Below are 23,818 nucleotides of genomic sequence, written 5' to 3'. Positions count from 1 at the left end.
TAACTACAAATGGGCAAGCTGATTGTTTTCAGAATTGGTATAAACATTTGCTCTTGGATTGAGATTTAGCCCATAGCAAATCTTTACATTCTCGTTATAAACCTCTGACAAAAAGAGCTTCTAATGAAAATGCTGACAGTGTGAAAACGTGGTTATGGTCAGGAAAACAAATGGATAAAAAGTGGCATTCTGTAGTTCCATATGTATACTTCATCAGGGAAGTCTTTGCTAAGTTTATATTTCAAGGCTAAAGCTTGATGATAACTGCTTCTCCTACCCTTTCTATTTAGGGCCCCTAAACCTACTACTATTACTGCTATCTCCTGCACTAAAATTGGAAAAATAAAACCACCAGAGGCTGGGATATGAACTTCTCTGAGAAGCTCAGTGAGAGAGCCGGCAGCTGGGTTTTTAGCATCTCTTTTATTTTTGATTATATAGATAATAGTAGAACTCAACAACCCTAATCAGGACATGGATTCACTGCAGTAGGGTGTTACAGACTGGAAAAAAAGTGGGAAAAATCAGACATGAAGAAGAGAACTGCATTGTATATGTCTGTATGGGGGTTATGGCAGGAGGCAGAGGAACAGGAGGAGAAGGAAAGGCCCAGAAGGAAAGGAAAGGTGAGACAGGCCCTCTGGGAAGACTTTCCCAAAGGCCACTGATATTTATTGGGAGGTATATAAAGAGGTGCCTGTCCCTCTCCTGCCTGAAAGGAGGGTGTCTGAAGGACTGTGGAATTTCTTCCAAACTTGATGTTCTTTTTGGGTAGTATGATGGAAGCACCAATATGGGAAACGAGGAGGATTACAGAACTGGGGAGTGTTTCAGCTCTGCATTAAGAAAAAAAAAACAACAAAAAGAAAAGATGACTTAGGGCATCTAATACATGTATGGGGCTGATGGTTATAGTGCAGGACCAGGGAGGGCCTGTATGCTTTTGCTTCTGTGGTGGTAGCCTGTTTTGAGTGGCTAAAACAGCCCCAGACACACCGTGCCCACAGTCTTGCTGGCCATTCCATGGTCCACAGGGCAGAAGGAGAGGAGAGGCAGATACATATAAATTCTATTCTTATTCATTAAAGCACAAGCAAAGTGTAGATCAGTAGGTGGCAATAGCACAGAAATGTAGGTTTACAAGCTCAGAGGATCTGAATGGTTTTTTGTGACAACCCTGCTGAATTAGGTGCTGTTTGACAGAGCACTCATGTCTTTCTTCAACACCACCAGGGCTTACTAGGCTTGCCTTAAACTAACAACTTTGGAATAGAAGAAAAAGATAAGAAAACATAATATAGAAAAAAACCCCAACATTAAAACCCCTAAACCAAGTTCTTAAGAGCCAGGGATGTCAAACAAACATGGGGCTGATAACCAGGAGGAATTTGGACACAGTGATGGTACAAGAGGATGTGTGGAGCAGCAAAACCAGTCACAATATTTGCAGTGACATCTCTGACTGTGGTGGGGAGGGAAGTAACATCACCTCTCCTTGACTGATGGGTCCTGTCCAGTTTTACAGCCCATTTGTATGAGAAAGACGCTGAAAATGGTCAGGATACTCACAAAAGCCAACCCCCCTTAAAACTAAGCGAAGAAACCCAACCTTGAACACTGTGATAGAAGCAACAATGAATGTGGTGAGACAAGGGAGCTCGGTTAAATCGGTTAAATCATGGCTGAGGATGCCAGAGGAATGGCAAGGATCTACTAACACCTGAAGGAAGCAAACATGAAGGATAAGGTGGTGTCTCCTCTGGAGCCAGTAAGAGTTCTAGTGGTGACTTCAGCGTGATAAAAATTCTACCGCGAGGAGACAATGTTCAGCACAAGGTTATCAGAAGTGATGCTTTCCATGGAATCCTAGACTGGTTTGGGTTGGAAGGCACCTCAAAGATCCCCTAATTCCAACCCACGTGGGCGGGGGCCTAAAATAATTTTGCATAAAACAAATTAAAACGTAGCCGAATTTCAGGAAGAACTCCTGACAGCAGGATTGCCTGTGGAACTGGAAAATCCTCTCAGTGCCACATATGGCAAACAAACATGCTGCTCAGAAAGACTTCGCTGGCTTGTGGGATAATGAACACGGAATTATATCACTGCAACAATATACACCCGCTGAATTTGACTCCACTTGAAGAGATGAGAGCTCTTAAGTTGCTACGTTGAAAACAATTTAATTGAACCTTGCTAATTAGAATATAACAAGTAGTTAAAAATTACGCGATGCTTTAAAAATATTTTAATTAATTTGAAATTCTGATGGCAAATTAGTAAATGCACGTCAGTGACTTCCCGTGCTCGACTCAATGCATCGTGGAAAAAAAAAAGATATATTTGTCAATAGGGACACTGAGAAAACATACACAAGTAGAAAATAATAATGTAGAGTAAGGAATAATTAATTAATTCAAGCTTCAAGATAAGATCACTGTGTCCTGCTGACCCTACATGTTAATCAGTTGATTGATTAATTGCTACAATCATAATAATTATAGGGTATAAATCTAAATACATTTAATGATAGTTTACACTTAGAATAAAAATGTCTTTTATGTCTGCTTATCTTCATCATTTCTTGAAACCTAGTCATATTTTTTGTTTGCCATAAATAAACCTGAAGCATTTTTAGATGTTATCTTTGTGATGAGGTAGGCTTAGACTTCATTCATCTGATCAGCAATATTTTTTTGTTTGGCCTCCACCTCCTGTCTAATGAAAAATATGTTCCTAGATGAGAAACAATTGATTATGTGCAGTAACCAATACAGCTTCATCAAAAGCTCATCCTTAATTGAAAGAAAAGGGGACATACCAAACAGGCTATTCTGTAATTATAGACTGTCTTTAATCAGAAGAGTTTCACATATTGAATGATTCTGCTATATGAACTCAGTCTGAGGTGAAATAGTGAAGCAGATCAGCAGCACAGAAAAATCTAAAAAAAATAAATCCAAAAAAAATGAAGAATTCTGCTGATTTCTGATTTATAGATAATAGAGAAGATCTTGACATCTCTATCATCTTTGAATTTGTGCTTTCTCATTAAACCTTATCATGCTTTATGTCTGCACTAAAGGAACAGTATGGTTCTTGTACCTCAACTGGTTCAGTTGAAATCCAGTTTTTAACTAAAAAAGTACATACGAAAAAGAGAAAAGTGCTACTCAGTTAAATCTGAATGCACTATTAAAGACCAGGTCTTAAATAACTAAGGCCTCACTCAGTCATTAAAGAAGTGTTTCAGTAGGAGTGACAGCTAAAAGTTGTAGTAGTTTGTACTCTGCATGTTCAGTGGATAAAATCTCCTGTTTCTATCACTGCCAACCTGGTTAACAAGTTTTACGTGTTTGGGCCTGACTTCTACTTAGATTATAGCTTGTTTGTGTTTCTCTTGAAGGGAAAAGTGGTCTGAAGTGAGAATTTAATTTTCTTCCATTCAATCCAAGAAAACACAGCAAAACACCTTGATGAATTAAGAATCAAATTTCTTTCTCTTTTTAGCATTAAACCCACCCTCAACTTAAGTTTCCTTGCATTCTTGTAATTGCAAAACATCAGGAAACCTTAAATAAGTGCATAATTTAAATTTTTAGAAAGAAATGCATGAGTTTCTGTTAAAATACAGACCAGATTTCCTTACCGTTTTCAATTGTGCAGTTCTAGAAATTTTGGATTCTCCATTTATAAAGTTTGTATCCATATACTTCTTTACAAATCTCATTTTGCAGTGATGTTTGTTAAATAAATAATGCTAGGTTAGGAATGATAGTATAAATAATTTAAGGAGCCACTAAAGCATTAAAAAAAACCTCCTAAGCAGGCAAATTTCAAGAGAATGAACTTTTACAGTCTTCAAAGGGTTACCTGACCTTCTACTTTTGCAGCTTGCTTGTCTCAAAGTTACAGCAAAGGAGGAGATAACATGAAACTGTACTATAAAAGTAAATTACTATCATGAATATTAAGCAACAAGGATATAATAAACATGACTGCTTACATGATTCTGATTTATTGATACTGATTTGCTAGTAAATTATCACACAAAGTACTCGTTTTAGTTGCTCAGGAACATGTGCAAAATAAAGCTTGGTGGACACTTCCCAAAGACCTTGACATCTGTCACTGAATTCATAGTGGGGAATCTTGATGCCTTTTTTTCTGGTATGGAATGCAGCGATGTATTTACTTTTCCTTTCCACAGATTTATTTATTTTTAATTTTTGTCTGACTGGCTTCCTCAAACTCTTTTTTTTTTTAAGCCATGTACAGTCTTTTAAAACTACTATCATGGAGGTTCAGCTCTGACACAGTGGAACAAATCCAGCTGCAAAATCTCCTAAAGGCTGTTCATGCTTGTTCTGTTAAATAGTGCTCACTTTGAGTCAAGAGGTTTCATTACTATATTTATGAACCTCTTGGCACCAGGAGTTGGGATTTCCCAGTGCTAAGCATTAATGCATTTTGCATCACTCTTTAGCATCAGGAACTCCAGATCACTGGTGCTGAGGGGTTAAAGACAGTAAAAAAAAACCTAGGTCTTTATTTCCAGATAGAAATTTTCAGTGCACGTGTGTGTGCTCAGTATGTGTGTGTGTGTGGATAGTCTGAGCAACCATCAGAAAGCACAGGTAGAAAGAAAGCTGCCACAGCCACCAGCTACCAGGATCTGCAGGTTTTAAGGGATCTCAATACTAACATGCCTATATTCTGCATCAGATATTTGTTATCCAAATGGATGGAAAGTATCCTATCTGAAAATAGGATTATTCTTCTTTAAATTTAAAGCCTGCTTTGTGCTTATGTGGTTTATATCACTTCATGACATGGTGTGTTATGTCAAACCTAAGATTATTTTTGGAGATTTCTGAGACAGAATTTACTTCATTTTGCCTGTCATCAGCCTAAAGCGTGTGCCAAAAGACCCCTTTTTTTTTGAGGCAGTGATTCACAAATACCATCTGAACTAAAGGACAGCTTCAAAGCAAAAACACAGATTTTGGATCAAATTCTTCGAACATCTCCTAAAGTGGTTACTCCCATCATGGTTTAATATTTTTCTCTGTAGAGGATTTATATCCCCACAGTGGGCTAATTTTTTTTAAAAAATGCTTATGCACTTAAGCTTGCAAGCAGGAATGTGGCCTCAAAAGGTGCCCTGATCTGTGGTGTAAAGAAAACCAAGCACCAGCCTCAGCTGCAGAGAGTGTAGGTTAGTTCTGGCTGCATGTGAACATGCAGATGCAAATTAAACATGAGCCAAGGAAAAGGCTGTTCTAGAAGTGGCACTTGATAGCCCAGAGCTGGAGCTGCAGAAGCGTATATAAACCTGCCTGCCAGGCAAGCCTTCCTGCTTCTCCCAGCTTGGTTTGGTTTGAAAAGGAAATTAAAAAGAGAAAATAAAAAAAAAAAAAAAAAAAAAAAAAAAAGAAAATGGAAAAGAAAATTGAAAAAAGAAAGGTAGAGGGAAAGGAAAAGGATAAAAGGAGAAGGAAAAGAAAAAGAATGAGTAGGAGAAAGAAAGAAGAAAAAAATAAGAGAAAAGAAGAAATGGAAAAGGAAAAAGAAAAGGGAAAGGAAAGGGAAAACGATAATAGGAGAAGGAAAAGAAAAAAGAGAAAGAAGAAAAACAAGAAAAAAAAGAAAAAGAAGAAAAAAGAAAAAGAAAAAAAAAGAAGAAAAAAAGAAGAAAAAGAAAAGGGAAAGGGAGAAAGGAAAGGCAAAATGGAAAGGGAGAAGGAAAAGTTCAAGAAAAAGGAAAAATGGAAAAATAAAAAGAAAAGAAAAAGGAAAAAAGAAATAAAAGGAAAAAGGAAAAGGAGAAGAAAACAGAAACAAAACAGAAAAAAAAAAGAAAAGGAGAAAAAGAAAGAAACTGCAGCTTGTGCACTCACTCTATTTGCCCTCCTTGTGGGTAGGCACCCTGTGTATGTACAAGGGCAATTTCCTCCCTGTCCCTCTTTCACTATCACCTGTAGGAGTGTAGAGATAAGTTATACCCTGCAAATTAGGTTGGGTTTCAGTTCTGGTCACCTCACTCTTTCTCTGTATGTGCAGCCCTTTCCCTTTACATGACATGTTAGAAGTGCCAGCTTGGAAAATATTTCCCTTGCTCACCAGGGCTCTCCTGATAACAAGCTCCGAACCAGAGGTTTCATATGTACCTACACAGAACAGTTCTCAGTCACATTTTGGGGGCCTAAAACCTTTGTGAGCCCCACCTTTCTGTTTGCCTCAGATATTCTGTTTTATAGGAGTGATTAACACATGGTTTGATTTTCTGACCATCTAAGCACACCTTGGTGAAGAATTTTTGTGCCTGGATTGGGAATTTTATTTTGTTCCCGGTACCACACTATCACTCAAAAGTGTTTCACAGTGAAGGAGTCAGACCATGAGCTGTTGGTGAATTCAGTGGTGCTCCTGATCTCAGTGAGATTATCTGTGTGATGTACTAACACCCCGGGCAATTAAAGCAGTAGTGCTGGGGCCAAAATGTAATAATAGTCACCTGGGTTAACAGGCTGATGAATCTTATGTAGAAAGGAGTCAAAGGCAGCAGTTTGATTCTCCAGGAAGCAAGAAAAATTGTATTTTATTTTAAAATTGTGGGCAATTAAAATTCAATACCTGTCCCATAAGCAGGAGGCAGCAGATTGCAGAAATATTTCTGCATCTGAAGAAACACCCTTAAAAGTTGTATTCAAGGAATTTCTTGTGCAGCGAGTTTCTTTGTTCAATGAGTTCTTGTTGCCTCAGGGCCACACACTCCCTGATACCCATTTAGGAGGAGGATGTGCAGCACTACTCAGTGTTTCCATTCCCACACTATTTCTTACTTTACTTGACTTCCCTTTTAGCTGTTATCTGGTGCAGCTGGTGGAGTACAGCTGCTAAGGATGCTTTTCCGCAGCCACATTACCCAGTTTTCCAGCACTACTTTTTCACAATTTGTGTCCCTCAAGAGACATTATAAATCCTATTAACTCTGAACTCTGGCCCAGCCTTGGTAAGAACACAAGACTACCCTCACATTGAGACATCAATACTTTCCCAAAGTATTTCAGTTTGCAATTGCACTTTCCGTGGCAGACACAGATCCACTCAAAACAGAGACACTGAGCAGCCGGACCTGTGACAAGTGATGCCCTTCAGGGAAGGGGAGCTTGGACCCCCCAATCTGGGCCTGATTTGAACCCGTATCTTAACTTTTTTTCTGAAATTCTGTGAAATTCAGTGAGCACTCTGTAGATAGTGCTATTGTTTTTATTCTGGTTGTATTGCTGTATTTTTTTATGTCCTTTAGAAACACAGCATTTTCCTTTTCCAAACCTGTATTTCTGCTATTTTAGTAAACTGTGAGGATGTTTTATGGATCGTGACTTGATTCTGTGCCTGCCTACTTTGTGGAACTTTTAGAACTTTTATTTTCTTCTTTCTTTCTCCATATCAAACCATTGCTAGAACATTTCTGGAAAAAAAAGAGCAGCTGTAACACCTTTCTTACAGATTACTGCTCTTAGGTTTGTAAAGGCACAGAAAAAACAGAGCCTTTATTACTTAATTTTCCATCTACCAAGATTCTAATCCAAAAGTTTTTTCTCAGTCCTAGGTCTGAAGGCTAAGGCTATGCACTTTCTTCTAGCTCAGTTGCTTGAAGCATTTAGGATGCACAGAAGTACTCCATAAAGTTAGTACCTACTCTGAATACTGCAACTGTAGTAGTCTAGTACACTTCAAATAGTGTTCAGATAGTGTACTAGGTCTTCAAATATCCATGTGATGAGGACCAGAGAACGACTCAGTTGTTATTTCTTTACACCAAGATATTATCACACTGGTTCAGATCCAACGTGCCACCACACAGAGAGGTGTGGTGCTACTGTTATTTGGGAAGGTAGCAACTTTCAGATAGTAGGAAGGTGTATGGAGAGAGGAAGACAGCCCAGCACCGTGGGTGCTGACTTTCAACATCCCTTTCTCTTGTTCTTGGAGGTTCTCCTTTTCCCTCCCTTCCTGGTCTTCTCTTTCCACTTTCCCCCCACTCATTTCTTCCATTTTTGCACCTCTGAAATTGTGTAACTGGGGCATTATAGGCTGCCTCTCCTCCTGTTATTACTTTCCCCAAGTGGAAGCTTCACTCACAAGCATGGTGAAACATTTTTCCCCTCGAACCCAGAGTGCCAATTCTCACTTTGTCAAGAGCTCCAGATAACCCTCACGAGAAGTTCCTCTCCCCTGCCTCCTGCAAACACTCCAGGTTACAGAGATCTTGTCACAGTCACTAAAGTGCTCCTTCTCTATCTTTTCCCCAACCCTTTTCTGCCCAGTGCTGTTGCTCAGATTTCTCAGTTTCTCTTTCACCATTCTCTCCTGCTCAATTTTCTCCATGAGTCTCACTTATGCTAACCCAGATACAAACTCTCAAGTTGGCTTGCTTCTTCCTTCTGCCCTTTCTTTCATAGAATCCCAGGATTATTTAGGCTGGAAAAGACCTCTAAGATCATCAAGTCCAACCTTCAGCCCAGCACTGCCAAGCCCACCACTAGACCATATCCCCAAGTGCCACATCTAGACATCTTTTAAATCCCTCCAGGGATGGGGACTTCACCACTTCTCTGGGCAGCCTGTGCCAATGCTTTTTCCCTTTAAAAGATTCCCTTAACCACAGATGAAATTTAAATTACACATGTCCTAACAGTAAGTATAAAAGGAATAGACTGAAACTTATGTGTTTCTCCATTTACAAGTGTTTGATTTCATCCTCTGAAAAACAACAATCAGGGTAAAGCTACAGATAGTTACTGGAGCCTCAGTGATTAATCCGTCATCAGTTACAAATATAAATGACTGTTTTGCAGATCGAAGTGAGTCAGATGACATTTCCTTCAAGCATCCAACGGCTTCTCCAGCTTCCCCTAAACATTAATGCTCTGAGCACCTTCAGCCCATGGCAGGTAACAGCCCAAAAAAAAAAAACTTTTAAACTTGTTAATGCTTGTGCAATCAAGGGCAAGTCACAGTTTTGGCATAAAACTGTCTCGTAAGTGATATTTGAAAGTCTCAGCTTCAAAGCACGGTGCTGGACCTTCCATGTACATCAAAGTTCTTGATAGAAGTTCTCACTGTGTAGATTACTGCAGATTTGTATCCAATAATTTATTGTGGGAGCATTAAACCATTCATATCACAAACACCTGTGCAAGCCAGTTGGCCTAGTCAATTCTTGTTTAACATTTAATTATGAATATAATTAGCATGAGTTAAGAGACAGGCCAGGCATCCACAATAAAATTTCTGCTATGCTAAAAAAATTATAACTATAATAACAAAAAAGACTAAGCTGGGGGAGAATATGTCCCTCCTACGCAAACTTTTCATGACAGCAAAATCCAAGTGCAGATTCCTTTAAAACTTCTTCATTTCCTTTGATGATAATTGGAAAGCCTCCACCATATTTATAAGAGCAAATTAAACAGTTTTTCTGTCCCTTTAATATTAAGGCAATTTTCATCACTGGTATAACCCTTTCAGTGAGATTCCTCAGAGTTTCCTCTTTTCCTCAAAATGTAAATGTTGTCCATTAAATATAATTTAAATATTTGTCCATTTGACAGTGTCACTGGAACACTGTGTTAGGTAAAGTTCACAAAGGGGAAAATCCAATCAAAATGTTATTTTGGTGCACACCTAAGAGTTTTGTGAAGTGTTCTTTTTTAGTCCAACAGAATTGTGTGCTATCAGAAAAAAAAGATTAGTAAATATCACATTGTATCTTGTTTTAAAGGCAGAGGCTCACGTTTAGAAATATAAAAACTAAAGTCAATCTAGAACCAGGCTCCCTGTGAACAGGTGTTACCTGAGCATCCTTCACAGAGAAAAGCCTTACAGAGGAGCTAAACCTTCAGGTGTAGATTTTGTTTTCAATTTCTTTACAAAAACTTAATTAAAACTTTCCAAGAAAAAAAGGAAGAAATGTCTTACCTATTAATTCTTTTCCAATGCCCTTTATTTCTTAACATTTCTTAATTTCTTTAGTTGGGCTAGTTTACACCTCAAAACAAAAAATCTGTTCAAAGACATGACCTCCAATTTTATTTTTTTTCCCCTAAAACACTTGCTTACAGACCTGAAAAGATCTATTTAAAAATGCTGTTGAGCAGAAACAGTCTGCAACTGTGAAGAAAAGGTCATTGAAAAAGAACTAGGAGGTTACCAGGACATATTGTTCCTTGACACCTCCTGAGAACAAAGAGCCTGGAATGAACCTCTTTAGTTACCAGTTTGCTGCTATTGCAAGTACAACAGCCTCCATTTACATCTTCAGTGGAGATATTCTTTCTTACTGGCTCAAATTTAAGTGAAGATTGTGCTAGAATACGGTGGTTATAATGGTTGGGAATGTTACAGCTTAAATATATTTGCGTAATTTTTACTGTTTTATTTACTTATTGGTTTCATTCGGGATGATCATATACACTTTTAAATTGTATTTCATTAACACCTATATTAAAAGTCTTCTCTTTCAGTGTCTCTGTCTCCTATATCATCTTAGCATCTCTTCTAAAATGTGAGGGTTTTTCCCTCTTCCATATATCAGTTAATCCTTCTTGAATAAGAATTTCACACAACTTTCCAGATAAGATTTCAAAAATATTTCAAAAGTGAATTTAACATTACTCAGACTCCACTGAAAATATCTAGTATCACTTTATGATTGAGCTGTTATTATTATCAAATGTTATTGTGCTTGGGAGAGTATATATACCACACAAATTCATATATTTACATGGATGGATATGCTTGAGATTAAGCTACCCATAAAATCATTCCTTTTTTTTTTTTTTAATCTTTTAAAAAGTTGTACCTCGACTTTTAACTACTTCTTGTTTCTACACAGGTTTGGTTTTTTGTTTGTTTGTTCATGTTATTTTATTGATCTCTGCTGTCTTCTGATATTTATTTGGACAAAAATGTATTAATTATGTGAAATATATTGTGGTGACCTTGGATTTGTTTATAAATCACCATGTTCACATGAAATTGAGGCTTTCTGATGCCATGCCAAGCCCCAAAACTTCCTTGGACAAGTACATGGAGGAGAGGAAAACAATTTCAATAGGAGGCTCGCCAACTGTGAATCTGAAGGCAGTTTGATTAGGACTCGAAGCCCACAGATTGAGATTATGACAGAAATTTGCATAATGCCAGAGACTGATAAGATTTGGTTTCTCAGGAACCTATTACGTGATGATGTTAAGAGACTGTCATGGATTTCTTACAGTGCAATATGCTGACTTGTCTTTCCAAGACGAGTTGGCCTTGAGCCTTGTTCTTTGTAAGCCTCGAGTGAGGTTTCTTTAGATGCCTTTTGAAAATCTCTTTAGACATCTTTTGTAACTTTCCACCAAGATGATACAAGGATGTTATGACTGTCAGAATAAATGAATGTATTTACTTCCTTTTTGCTTCCCAGCTACTATTTTCATAACACTGCATAGTAGTTCAGAGCAGGTCCTTGCTGCACTATTTTTTCAACCAATGTAGCTCTGTTCTTTGGTCATGATTATGTATTGATGACTTGATTTGTTTATTGCCTCCTGACACAGGTTTTTGGGTTTTTTCCTGATTTTGGTGCAGACAGCTTCTGTACAAACTCCTCAAAATTTACATTATGCAGTGCAAAAATTTGCTATGGTCTGCTGAAGACCGAAGCGTGATTATTGCCCAGATAGATGTGAGTTTCTGCAACATGTTCTCTCGAGCCACACAGACAGCAGGTTCTTGGGGCACCTTTCTGAAGCAGGACTAGAGCCAAAGCCCAGAAGAAAACCGTTTTATTGATGCTAACCATGCTGGAGATGAAGACAACTGACCAACATGCAGAGGACTGACAACTAATGATAGCTTTTGTGGGTCTAAAAAAAGTCTATTATTCCCATGGGAGATGAATGTATTGCTTTGCTGTGCTATCATCATAGATTTTGCCAGACGAGACCAGTAAAGACCAGTGTCACGGACAAGCAAAACTGTAATGAATTTTTTATCTAACAAATTTCCTACTCAAAAAAGTTACAAAACTCTATCGTGTGTAAGATGCTAAATAACCATCTTCAGTTTCCATACAGTAGGGTAACACATAGCATTGTAGGATTGATAGGAATGACATTGAGAATTCTGCTTAGCATGCACCAGGAGACCCTAATTGATATATCGAAAGGATATGTGTGAAATAATTTGAAAAAAGTGTTAATGGTCTATCAGAGAAATCAAAGAAAAAAAATCCAGATCTTGAAAAACAAAAATTAAATGAGTACTAATGTGGACCTTAGATGGTGTCTAGGCACTTAAATTCTGAAAAAACTTATTCGGTTGCCATCTATCCCTGAAGGTGTATAAATTAATTAGATGTTGTGATTGTGCCCTTCGAAGAACTTTAGGTGCCTATGGCTCTACTTCTCCCCATGCAGAGAAATGCTTCCTTTCCTCTTCCAGCCGGAGCTGCAAAGCCTGAGCTCCAGAGATGGGGGATTACTTTGGCTAAGTGGCTGGGGAGATTGATCCGGGGGGAATTGCCAGGACTGAAGCCACACATGCTAATGAGATCTGGTGCCCTAAAAATCATAGAACCATAGAATGGTTTGGGTTGGATGGGACCTTGAAGATCATCCAGTTCCACCCTCTGTCATGGACAGGGACACCTTCCACTATCCCAAGTTGCTCCAAGCCCCGTCCAACCTGGCTTTGGACACTTCCAGGGATGGGGCAGCCACAGCTTCTCTGGCAAGCAGTGCTAGGGCCTCACTACTCTCATAGGCATGAATTTCTTCCTAATGTCTAATCTAAACCTGCTCTCTCTCATTTTGAAACCATTCCCCCTTGCCCTGTCACTACATGCTCTTGTAAAGTCTCTCTCCATCTTTCTTGTAGGCTCCCTTCACCTTTCTCCAGAGACCTGGTGGCAGATGTGGATCCCACATTTTCTGTTCCTCACACGGAGACCTGAGATATATCAGGTTGTGGATTCCACTTGGAAGTCTGCAAGTCAGATTTTTAACACTACTATTTTTATTAATCTCATTCCTCCGTTCATCTGCCTCAAGTGGGAAACCCACAGCAGTAACAGATACATTCATTGAGAAAACTGTCTGCAGGAGAATCATAATTCTGGCAGAAGGATTTCTATTTAGAGTATATATATACAGATATATATATATATATATAAATACACACATCTTCCTCTATGTGTGCATTTTAAACAATAAATCTCCTATTTATCTACAGTACTTATGTGACACCTTTTAAATTCATATTAGAGATAAAGAACTGAAACGAAGGCATAATCACTAGACCTCATTGAAAAAAATCTTTCCAATGTAGTAATCTTTCCAACCTGTTGCTGAGAAAATCAAAGACCTGAACTCAAGCCTTCCAAACCAGAGACAGATGTTGCAGCTTTGGGAACTGGGTGGAATTTTCCTTTGTGGAATATCAGTGGGGTTTTTTTGTAACTGCAGTTGGACAGATGCACTGTCTATACAGTTCTCTCCAGCTGAAAAGATCTGGAAGGACTAGTGGATATTTAAATATTTCCTGTTCTGCGGATATCAGACATCGCTGCACAGAAAACTAGTAGTCGAATTTCTTTTTTTTCCCCATGCCTTCTGCCTGAGACTTTTCAAGAAAACTGCTTCAATTAAGACTTACAATCAACCAACACATTTACCTACTAATATTTTTTAACAGATTTTGGGGGTAGACATTTATCATTTCAGTGGATAAAGTCCTGGAATAAGTTTGTATGGCCATGCTGGTTGAATTCTGTAAATAAGGTGATTAAGTATTTCAGTTATTGGCAGTTCTACCACCTTACTCACATGAAGCACAATTTTACTTGCAGACAATCTGTTGAACCACGTCTGTTGATCTTCCAGAAAATCAATAGAACTATTTGTGGTACTGAGTAATTTAAGTGTGGCTGAACCTGACTTCATAGCAGCATTTGGGCACACTTTAGAAGTGCATATTTCATCCAAAATACCACAAAATGACTTGCCAGTAATACTAGACAAAGTCCTTGGAAAAAAAACCAAACTGCTTTCCAAACCCTAAGAAACAAAATTAGTATTAGGTCAGAGGTCTTTTGGCCTTCCATTTATCGTTTATAAGTTCTCTGATATAAGCTGTGTGGACAGTAATTATCCAGCTTCAGCCCAGCAAGCAGAATTCTGAGATTCTATAATGCCCTGAATTATCTTCTGATACTCTGGTCATATCTGAAGTGTTCTAATAGTATGGCTGTATCTAAAGTTATTTATGGGGGAAATTGAAGGTGGAGAGCAAGTACTTTGCCTAACACACAGTACTGTAAAATTTTATTCCCAAGCACATAATAGAGATGTTAATTAAAATGGCAGCATCCAGGAAAATTAATACTAAGCTTCCTATGGACTTTTTCCACATAAGTTTTAAAATAACATAAGCATAAGGAGTCCATGGCACCTCCTGGATACTCATTCCTCCTGAAACATCTAGCTAAATTACTAAATTCTAAAGAACTGCTATTGGCAACTTGTTACTACCTACTACAAGTAGGTTTTTGGACTACTTAACCTTACTTACCAGATGCAAGGCTATGACTAAGGGGTCTTCAGTGCTGGACCAAGGATATAATCACCACGGCAGTATGGGAATCAGGTTGGTTATTTCTGGCATTCTTAAGCATTCCTTTTAACTGTAATGCACACCTGTGTCTTGCATGCTAATAATTCTAATTTTTGAAAAACAGATACTACAGCCCCTTTTTCTCAACAACTTGAAGAAGAAGAAGGGAAATTTTCTAGCAGCTCAGTACTGACCAGGCAAATTAATTAGCACAGGTAGCCAAAGAATCATCTGCAATGGAGACGATATTGAAGCACAGAGATTTTTTTACTTTGCCTCAGGACTATTAACATACAAAAAAGCTCCTAAAACGCTGAAAACACCTAATTCTTGCTTATAGACATTTTTTAAGTGGAGTTGATAGGAATACAGATTTGCAGATACTATGGCAGTAAAGGCCAAATAAAGAGAAGATTGATTGGAAATCGTAGATTACTTTAGACAGTTGGATTAGGTAGAAATCACCCTGATGTGCAGTAAAGCAAGCAACAAGAATTAGGGGTTTGAAATAGTGCGAAGCACGTCTTAGAGTGCTAGCATTTCTTCTGAGGAATAAACTGTCTTAAAATCCCTCTATAAATGACTGTTCATTAGCCTATCAATGTGTATAATGGCTCTCAAAATCATAATAAGAATTAATAATAGTTCAAATAGCAGAAAGGGACATTAATTTCTCACTCATGAATATTAATGCTTTAGTAGACAGACTCTTTCCGACATGATTTCAAACTCTTAATTTGCAAATCCACGACCACCAAGTAAAAATACCTGGTATTTTTACTATCAAAAACCTCCCCATGGGGCCACCAAAAGATTTCAAATCACTCTGACTTGGATACTAGCAGAGAGGATGAGAGTAGAAGACAGCACCAGGAATGAGATCATGGTGTCCTGATAACGTTCCTCAGAGTATAATAGTGTTTGCCCAGGCAAAGGATGTGCCGGTGGGCAATAAAAGCAAGGATAAGGGGGAGGAAGACTCTACTTAGCCCCAGAAGACCAGTATGATGTTGGATTATCAGGAAGAGAAGGTGATAACTTCAGAGGATGGGTGTTGAACACCTGACTGTAGAATTAGGTGCACAAGAAGAGATGTGGAGGACACGCCAGCTGTGCTCCATGAACTGGCTTCATCCACTGAGGACACCACACCTCCTTCTTTCCAAGAAGGCAGAGCAGGTGGATGGAAAACCAACTGAGGGACATGTTCAGGAGCTGGTGCTTCAATGAGCAACTTGTCCCAATGCATCAAAAAAGCTGAAGCTGAACACTAAGAAACTATTGGTTTTTCCCCTCTTAGCACTGCAGACACTGTGCAGCAGGAACTTAAATTTGAGAGATGATGTTCCCCACCTGACTGCCTTTGAAAGGAGAAGAAAGTGAGCTGCCAGGAGTAAACTTTCAGGGAATGCATTCTTTTTGCACCATGCATTTAACTGCACTGCACCTCCGAATAACTGAGCAGGGAAGGATCTTGTGAGATGCATTTAACCTCATTATATCTGATGCTGGGTCTTGAAAAGCTTTGGTTGAACTAAAGGCTCTTATGAATACAAAATCAAAGTGAGCTGTGCATTAAGGGTTCTGTATTCCCCGACAGCTGCGCATGTGCACACCCAGCTCTCATTAACAGCAATGGCAAATACGTGTGCCCATCACTCAGAAATCAGACCTCTGAGTACTTTGTTGGGTTTGTTTCTTTTTCCTAGACAGTTTTCTCTATTGGATCTTTAATTAATCGCCTACTAGGCTTTTTCCCTTTAAGCTATCCCTCTCCCCCTCTTCCCTTTCCAACGGGACTAAACCCCCAGATTGCTCTGTTTTTTTGTCAAGTTTTCCCAAGCCAACACAGTTTTACAAAATGCACCTGCATATATTAAATACAGAGTGGGTTTGCATTACACAAACCACAGAGACGAGGAGCAGAATAAATGCCTGGGACTTTGAAAATACTTTTTCTGCCTGCCAACTTTTGACAAAGAAAATAATAATCAAGCAAAGGTAGATATGAAAATGAGAACATGAATGTTTTTGCATTCTTTTTGTGATCACTGCAAGGCAAGAGTCTGCAACCTTGTGGAACAAAACACACGCATTTCATTCTGATTAACATAAAGACAGCCCCTTCTAACATGATTCACAATTATTAGTCTCTCTCTTGTGTTTGGGGATATATGGATTATCAGCCTAGCATATTTTGAATACATACACATTTTAATTCCTTTCCTAAACCATTTTAGGCACTACAGTTAAATCACATAGACAAAATTTATAGATCAATAATTTGATTTTTTTTTTCTTCTTTCCAGTTAAATACCTAAACGCTGTAGGAGATAAAAGGCAGTCAAAAACAATAAAAAGGCAGGATCACGGATAATGGAAGGTAAGTCAGATTTGAGATGCCTCTGTTCTTCTATTTTTAAGTTTATTATTATTTTTATATAACAGGCTATTTCACGAGCTCCTGCTGTATCTGATGTACTTACTTATCGCCTCCACAAACTGTTCAAAGAAGCAGTATGGGAACAGCGGCTCAGGCAGCTCTCTGAAAAACATCTTGAGTGCTCCGGTGACAACGTGGATGTCCTCCCACTGGCTGTCGTCCAAATTCAGCTTCTCTTCTGGGAAAACACGAGGAGAAATGGAACAACTGGTTTTAATGAAACAATTACAAGACACTAATTATTATGTTAATGTTTGCCTACTATCATCAGCAACCGTTAACAGCCTTCTGCACCTAGAGGTTTGGTGCTGTGCATGTTTTTTTTTTTTTCCTTCTTTTTTTTTTTTTTTTTTGTAGGAAGAGAACATTTTCAATGGAATACCATCTGTAGGAATGCAGCTAACAAAAAAACAAGAGACACAAAGAGACAGCACCATTGACACAGTATGTCAGATACATTTATTCCCATAATGCATCAGTATGAAAATTAGCATCACAGCTCAACATGATTCAAAGCTATTTGGTTTTGAGGCCGAGGGGCTAAGAGTTGCCAACGATGGACGGCTCAAGGGACCGGCCTAAAGGCCTTGCTGAGCCAACAGGAGACATATGCTAAACATGGCAATAGAAAATGAGTTATTGCTTTACATGTGTTAGCCTTGCTATGTACAAGGGAATAATGGGTAACGCTTTTCTCCTCTCTCCTTTTTTTTTTTTTTTTTTTTTTCCTTGCCTGAATGTAATGTCAGCAAGGAATAGAGGACTGTGAGAGAAAGGATATTAATTCCTTCTTACTGCTTCAAAAATATTTTGTTTGGTTTTCATCTCTGGGAGGAAGATTTGCCCAGCAACAATATTAGACAGACCCCTGTTGGCCTACCTAGGCTATGCAAAGCTGTCAAAAATGATAACACACTAAAGACAAACCACAAGTGCCTCCAAAACTGTTTTGCAAACAAAAAAAAAATGTTTTCTTTTGAAGCTTGACTGAGCTAAGGAATTTAAATATAAAAGAAACTAAATGCTAAAATAAAGTTTCTAATAAAAATAAAACAAGATTGGGTGATTATTTTATTTTTCTTTGGGTTTGTCTTTTTTTTTTTCTTTCTTTTTAATTCTAGGAGTGTGATACTGCTAGAACATAACAAACAATGAGATCATAATCCCTATAAAACTCGAGGAAAGTGCAAATCCTTATTAGTCCAAATTAAAATGACACACACTTACTCCAAGTTTTGTTAATCCAAAAATGGAGTTTTCTTTTTTTTCCCATGTGCTATGATTCTCTCTTCTAGAAATTTTCAGTCTCAATGCAAATCGGGGGCCAACCATGAAAACTGCTGAACAATTTTAATTTGAAGCAACATAGTCCTGAAATGTTTTACTAAATGTCACTGAAATTTCATGTTTAGCAGTTCAGCTGGTTTCAAGAGCAGCCTCTTTACTGAACTGTTGTTAAACAAAATGCTAAAATTGTAGGAGACACATGGACACCCACAATTCCGGATCCCAGTACTTTAATGCAATGGTTTTCTCACCATGGAGTTTACTTTTGGGCAGAAAATCTTATTCAAAATGGAGTCATCTTTCAACTTCTATTTAATAAGCGTTATAAAATGCTTTCAAAATTTCTGGATTCAGGAAATATACACAAATAAAGGAATGGACCCAATTCCTTAACTTGGAGAAATGTGAGACAAAGCTGGAACAAAGGCAGACTTGTGCATTTCATTTAGATGTCTTGTTTGCTTCTTTGGTTTCAAGCCTCTTTTTTTTTTTTTTCCCTTTCTTTCTTTTTTTCCCATTCAATTACCTCAATCATAAAAGTAATGATTTGATCTCAAATGAGTTACCAGAGGGGATCTTCTTTAGACTCTGAGATCATATTTGATTGATCGTATTTCAACAATTAGCCTTTTATTTTGCCACACACTATTGAACTAGATCGACAGCATCTTAGCAGGCCAGCTTTAAACAGTCAACTGTTAACAATAGCATCAAAAAGAGAGACCTGATGGGGTTTACTGTCACTTTAAAGAACAGGGTGGGTTTTCACATTGTTGAAATCTGTCAGATATTTTGAAATGTCCCTCTCACTATGGTGCCACACCCCCTGCGTGCCCTTATAATAAAATTGGTTTTACTCCTGATTAAATCATTTTCTCCCTACCCTCTACCATACTTCTCATAATGGACCTGTGTGCTCTACAGCTGGTGTTCTTCCCATGGTACCAATTCTTACTTTATCTTTTAAGCACTTTGCTGCTAAGATCTCATGCAGAGTGCTTATGTTTTGTTAAGAGCTTCATTCTTAGAGAAATAGCTTAACACATGTTCTAAAAATGTTGTACAACTTATTGCTTAAAACACATTTAGAAAATGTATAAGTACTGTAGCTTTGGCACAGAACTTTAAGTAGAAACCTTAAAAAAAAAAAAAGAAACACAACTTGTTTTTGCCATGCATTTGTCTTAAATGTCTAAAGTGGAATGCTTGACTTCTAAGGCTTTATAGGGACTTATCTTACCAGATTTTTGCACCATTTCCAGCTCTTCAAGGAAACGTGTTAGGAATGTATCATCGTGAAAGCAAAGGGTGTCAATTTTCCCTCTAGCAATAAGAGAGTTTTTAAAAATGTTTGCTAGAAGGAACAAATGCCAAGTAAAAAAAAAAAAAAAAAAGGAAAAGAAAATAGGAGTCCATTCAGTGTAAGACTCTCTGTTGGTTCCCACTGGTTGGAATCTCTCACATACCATGGCAATAGGGCCATAAACAAACACACACACACACACATTTCAGGCTGGGCTTAAGGGGAGGACCTGACTTTTTGGCTTTACTCAGACATATTTCTTATTGGGGTGTTTTGCTTATATAAAGATTAAGTCCCAAATCTGGTATTTAAACTTGACAGTCAAGGACTGCTTTCAGTCAGGAGACACTGTATCTGGGAAGATGCTCAAAATCTCACAGTCCTAAAAATTTGCTTTAACTTGTCAGTAGTATTTGATTAGTTCAACCATCACTGCCAGTTGATATCATATATCTTAGATACAGACACAAATATGCCCAGAAAATCCCATAAAATTTATGCTAATACTCAGGCTGAAAATATAAAGACCACATTAAGGGAAAAAAAATAGTGTGGGCACTTGTCAAGGTTATTATTTAAAAAAAAAATTGATATACAATACATTTATGAAGGGAATATGTGTTTTACTGTGTTTTTATTCTTAGCAAATCAGCCTTTTCAACAATACACATTTTTAATGGGACTCGCAGTGTCTGCAGTAGAACCAAACATGAGTTCAGCTTTGGTTTAAATGTACCATCCTGGGGTTATCCTTGTTCAAAAAGGAAGAAAGTAATCTATGGAAAGATCAACTAAAGAGAGAAAAAAAAAAAAGAAAATATGAAAATCAACCAAAGTTGTACAGAGAGCTCAGTTTTGAAAGAAAATGGATGTGGTTCCTCTAACCACATGCCCTGCCTGGTATGTAGACTAATCTCTAGGAGCAAAATGCAGTCTTTTGAGAGCACTGCTGGTTCAGTTGTCTTTTCAGATAATTCATAGCTTGTATTTTCCCAGCTCTACACTATCTCTTGCCCATGGTGCCACTACACGCCAGAGCATCACCTTTCAGAAGTCCTACTCCACTTTGGGTATTACATATTCCTGCAGCTGGATGACCCCAAAAAGCAATTCTTGCAAACCCAACTAGCTATGCCTGCTCTGCTGTGGAGGTTGTGCCCTCAAAAAACTTTCTGTAGACTTTAGTGAGATGTGTCTTGTTGAGTCTCACACTGTGATCCATTTGCTGACATTGCTGCCTTTTCCATCATTTCCCCGCTGCTGGCAGCACATGGCAGCACTGGGATGACAATGTCCTTCATGGGGAGCACTTGGGTACAACATCTGCCACTCCTGTACTCCCTGAACTTTGGCATTCAGGGTTGGATCAACCCCCAGGTCCAGTGTGGGAAACCTCAGAGCCCTGGAGTTTTCATCCCAATGACCAGTGCATCTGTTGAGTGAGATCTCCTCTGGAGAAAGTCCTGCACAGCACTGTTAACTAATCCATGCAATACCCCTCACATCAAAATGGTTGCAGAAGAGCTGGGTGGGCACAAAGCATCCCTAGTTGACTGAAAGCCTGGGAAATTTCCTGGGCTCACTCATCCCAATAGGCATTTTCCTACTGAGAGATCCAAAACAGAGTTCTGTGGTTAAAAGAGAAAAAGAAAATTCCTCATTCAAATACTAGTAAAAGACAAACTGTCCAGTGTCACTGCCCTTCTTTCTCAAACTTTAAGACACCTCTTTTTATTTTTAATGGTTATATTCATCAAAAATAATTTTCTGTTCATTCAAAATTTTGAATAAATAAAAAATGAAAGGGCACATTCAGGAGAAATTTCTCCACTTACATCAGCTAGTGAAGCACTCCTTCATCATGAAATCTCTTTTGAGAGCTGTTCCCATGACTGACAGCAAAAACATTAATTTGTACACTGAGAGGTGTGTTTGTTCAATAGCTGTACCTGCATTTTACGAGACACAGCTTCTCTGATCAGTAGTGCACAGACACAGCAGCCTTCTTGGGGCAAGCAGCTTCTTTCAAAGTGATCACACAATTTAGAGCAGCACTAGAGCACAGGGATGTCAGGAGGCATGGCAGCAGTGGGATACTGTGAGGTGGTGAAGGCTGTTGCTGTTGCTCATCATATGACGAGGAGCTCAAACCTTTGGCAATGCATCACATGATTTTGAGTTTCCTCCCCTGCAGTGAATCCTGTCCTGCCATTGCAGTTTATACAGAGCCTCCAAAGTGCATAAAACCCCTGGAACTTTGATCAAACAGTACAGCAAAAAATCCTCCACTGTTTGCTCATCCATACTTTGCTCATTAAGCCTGATTTTTCGGAGTTCTTCCTCTCTCCCTTGCTAGTTTTGGAAGCTCCACTGTCCTTCCTGCACTCAATGCATGGTCCCTCACTTCCAAGAGCGTTTAAACAAATCAAAGAAACTGTCAGCTAAGCAAGTCATCAAATTTTGTCTACCATGGATTTCTAAGCAGCTTCTGCTGAATCCATCCAATGCTAGTGCTGATGAATTGTCAAGGATATAGTCAGCAAAAGAAAGCTTGTGTGCATTACTCCTCCTCTGCTGGAGGAACCTGCCATGCCCTTTTAACAGAAAATTTAAGCTGTGATGTTACAACGCCTGAGAATGTGTTTTTTACTGGAGTGCCCATTTCCATGGAGCCCAGGCACAAATTACTGAACAACTTAAGCTAAAATGCAGAATATCTCTATGTGCATCCAGACTGCTGCTTATTCCAGTCCTCTGGAATGACAGTTCTCTGACCTGGGGGCATGCTGGAACAATCAAGTACTGCTAACTTAAATCTCAGTCTGAGCCAGAAACAGAAAAGATTTCTGTACATGGGCACACTGGGTCATATTCATCCTCATATAATTCCACAAAGTCCAGAGAGTAAGAGAGGGATAAACTATCTCATTGTTTCTGTGAAAAAGACTCCGAGCAATTGAGGAGTTCAGGAATGGTACATCATGGAGGCATTTGAGGAGTTCAAAGGTTTAGAAAAGTGGTTGGATGGTGCCGTGGAGTTGCGGAAATTTCTGTGCTATAGATGCTGTTTGAAACTGGAAGCATAAAAATATGCAGTGGTACTGAAAGGAGAATCCTTTTGGTAGCCAGAAACAGGTATCATCAAGAAGATACTCATGTGTTATTTGCTGCTAATACCTGCTACAGCTTAGATGGCAGAGATATTAGTTTTGACTTAGCATATTCTATCATTGTGATCTGAAGAAATAATTACTGTAATTGGATTATAATTATAAGTACTTTCAAATTTCATTAAATTTAGCTGAATCAACTATTCCGTATGGGAAAAGGAATGATTTTAAATATAGAATATATCCCCTCAAAATGCAGCTGAAAGCTCCTTAAGAACAAGTAGACCACCTGTTTACAGATCAACATACTTCTGCCAGACTTGCTTGGAGGTGACTTGTAAACAAAGAGTAGGAGCAGGCAGACACAGCCTGAGCAACTGAGACCTGCAGGGCCAGAATACTCCTTCATTTCGGCCAAAGAAATAGTCAGATACCCCCAGGGGTTTAAAGAAAGGGACGAGGAAAGGGTACAGGGGAACTCCCACCCAGCTCCTACACTCCCACTGAGGAGTTTTTGCAGCCTTGGAGCACCAAGGCTGCCTGAGCACAAGGAAGGGGCTTGGCAGAATTTCTGCAACTCATAGAAGTAAAATGCCTATGCAGAGGGGAAATTACATCTGTCTTATGGTGGTAAGATTCTGTCCTCTGACTAATTCTCTCTAGTTAGCTGTTGAGCATTAACTTCAACTTTTTCCTCATAGTTAAAGCACACTTTATTTTCTTCTTTCTGTTTATTCTTCGCTCTTTATTCTGTTCCAGACTAATGACTACAGAACACAAACACTAAACACTTGCCTAGATCAGAGACTTACTTTTCAGGACACATTTTACTATTCAAAGGCAAAAGTCCATTCTGAATTCTGCGTTCGACTTGATCTTTCTCTCTCAGTTTTGTATGTTGTGTATACATACATTAGGAAGGTAAATATCCTGACTTCAAATTTGTTATTAACATTTTTTTATTGTGTAATTGCTCTCCAGTAAGCTTCTCTGCAATCTAATTTT

General features: G+C 38.5%; 1 protein-coding gene across 1 annotated transcript in view; it reads right to left on the bottom strand.

Annotated features, from left to right (window-relative positions):
• The window catches only part of ARHGAP15 (Rho GTPase activating protein 15), a 331,328-nt gene that overhangs the window by 45,336 nt on the left and 262,174 nt on the right, over window positions 1-23,818 (bottom strand). Inside the window, exon 13 of the mRNA XM_027749003.2 lies at window positions 17,157-17,291. Coding sequence (XP_027604804.1) covers window positions 17,157-17,291 — 135 coding nt within the window. The remainder of the gene's footprint in view (window positions 1-17,156; window positions 17,292-23,818) is intronic.

This window comes from Pipra filicauda, unplaced genomic scaffold (assembly GCF_003945595.2).
Source record: "Pipra filicauda isolate LSUMZ 115617 unplaced genomic scaffold, ASM394559v2 scaffold47_size6085603_pilon, whole genome shotgun sequence".
NCBI classification, from domain to species: domain Eukaryota; kingdom Metazoa; phylum Chordata; class Aves; order Passeriformes; family Pipridae; genus Pipra; species Pipra filicauda.
The sequence above is the reverse complement of the archived record's forward strand: the minus strand, read 5'-3'. Positions and strand labels throughout refer to the sequence as shown.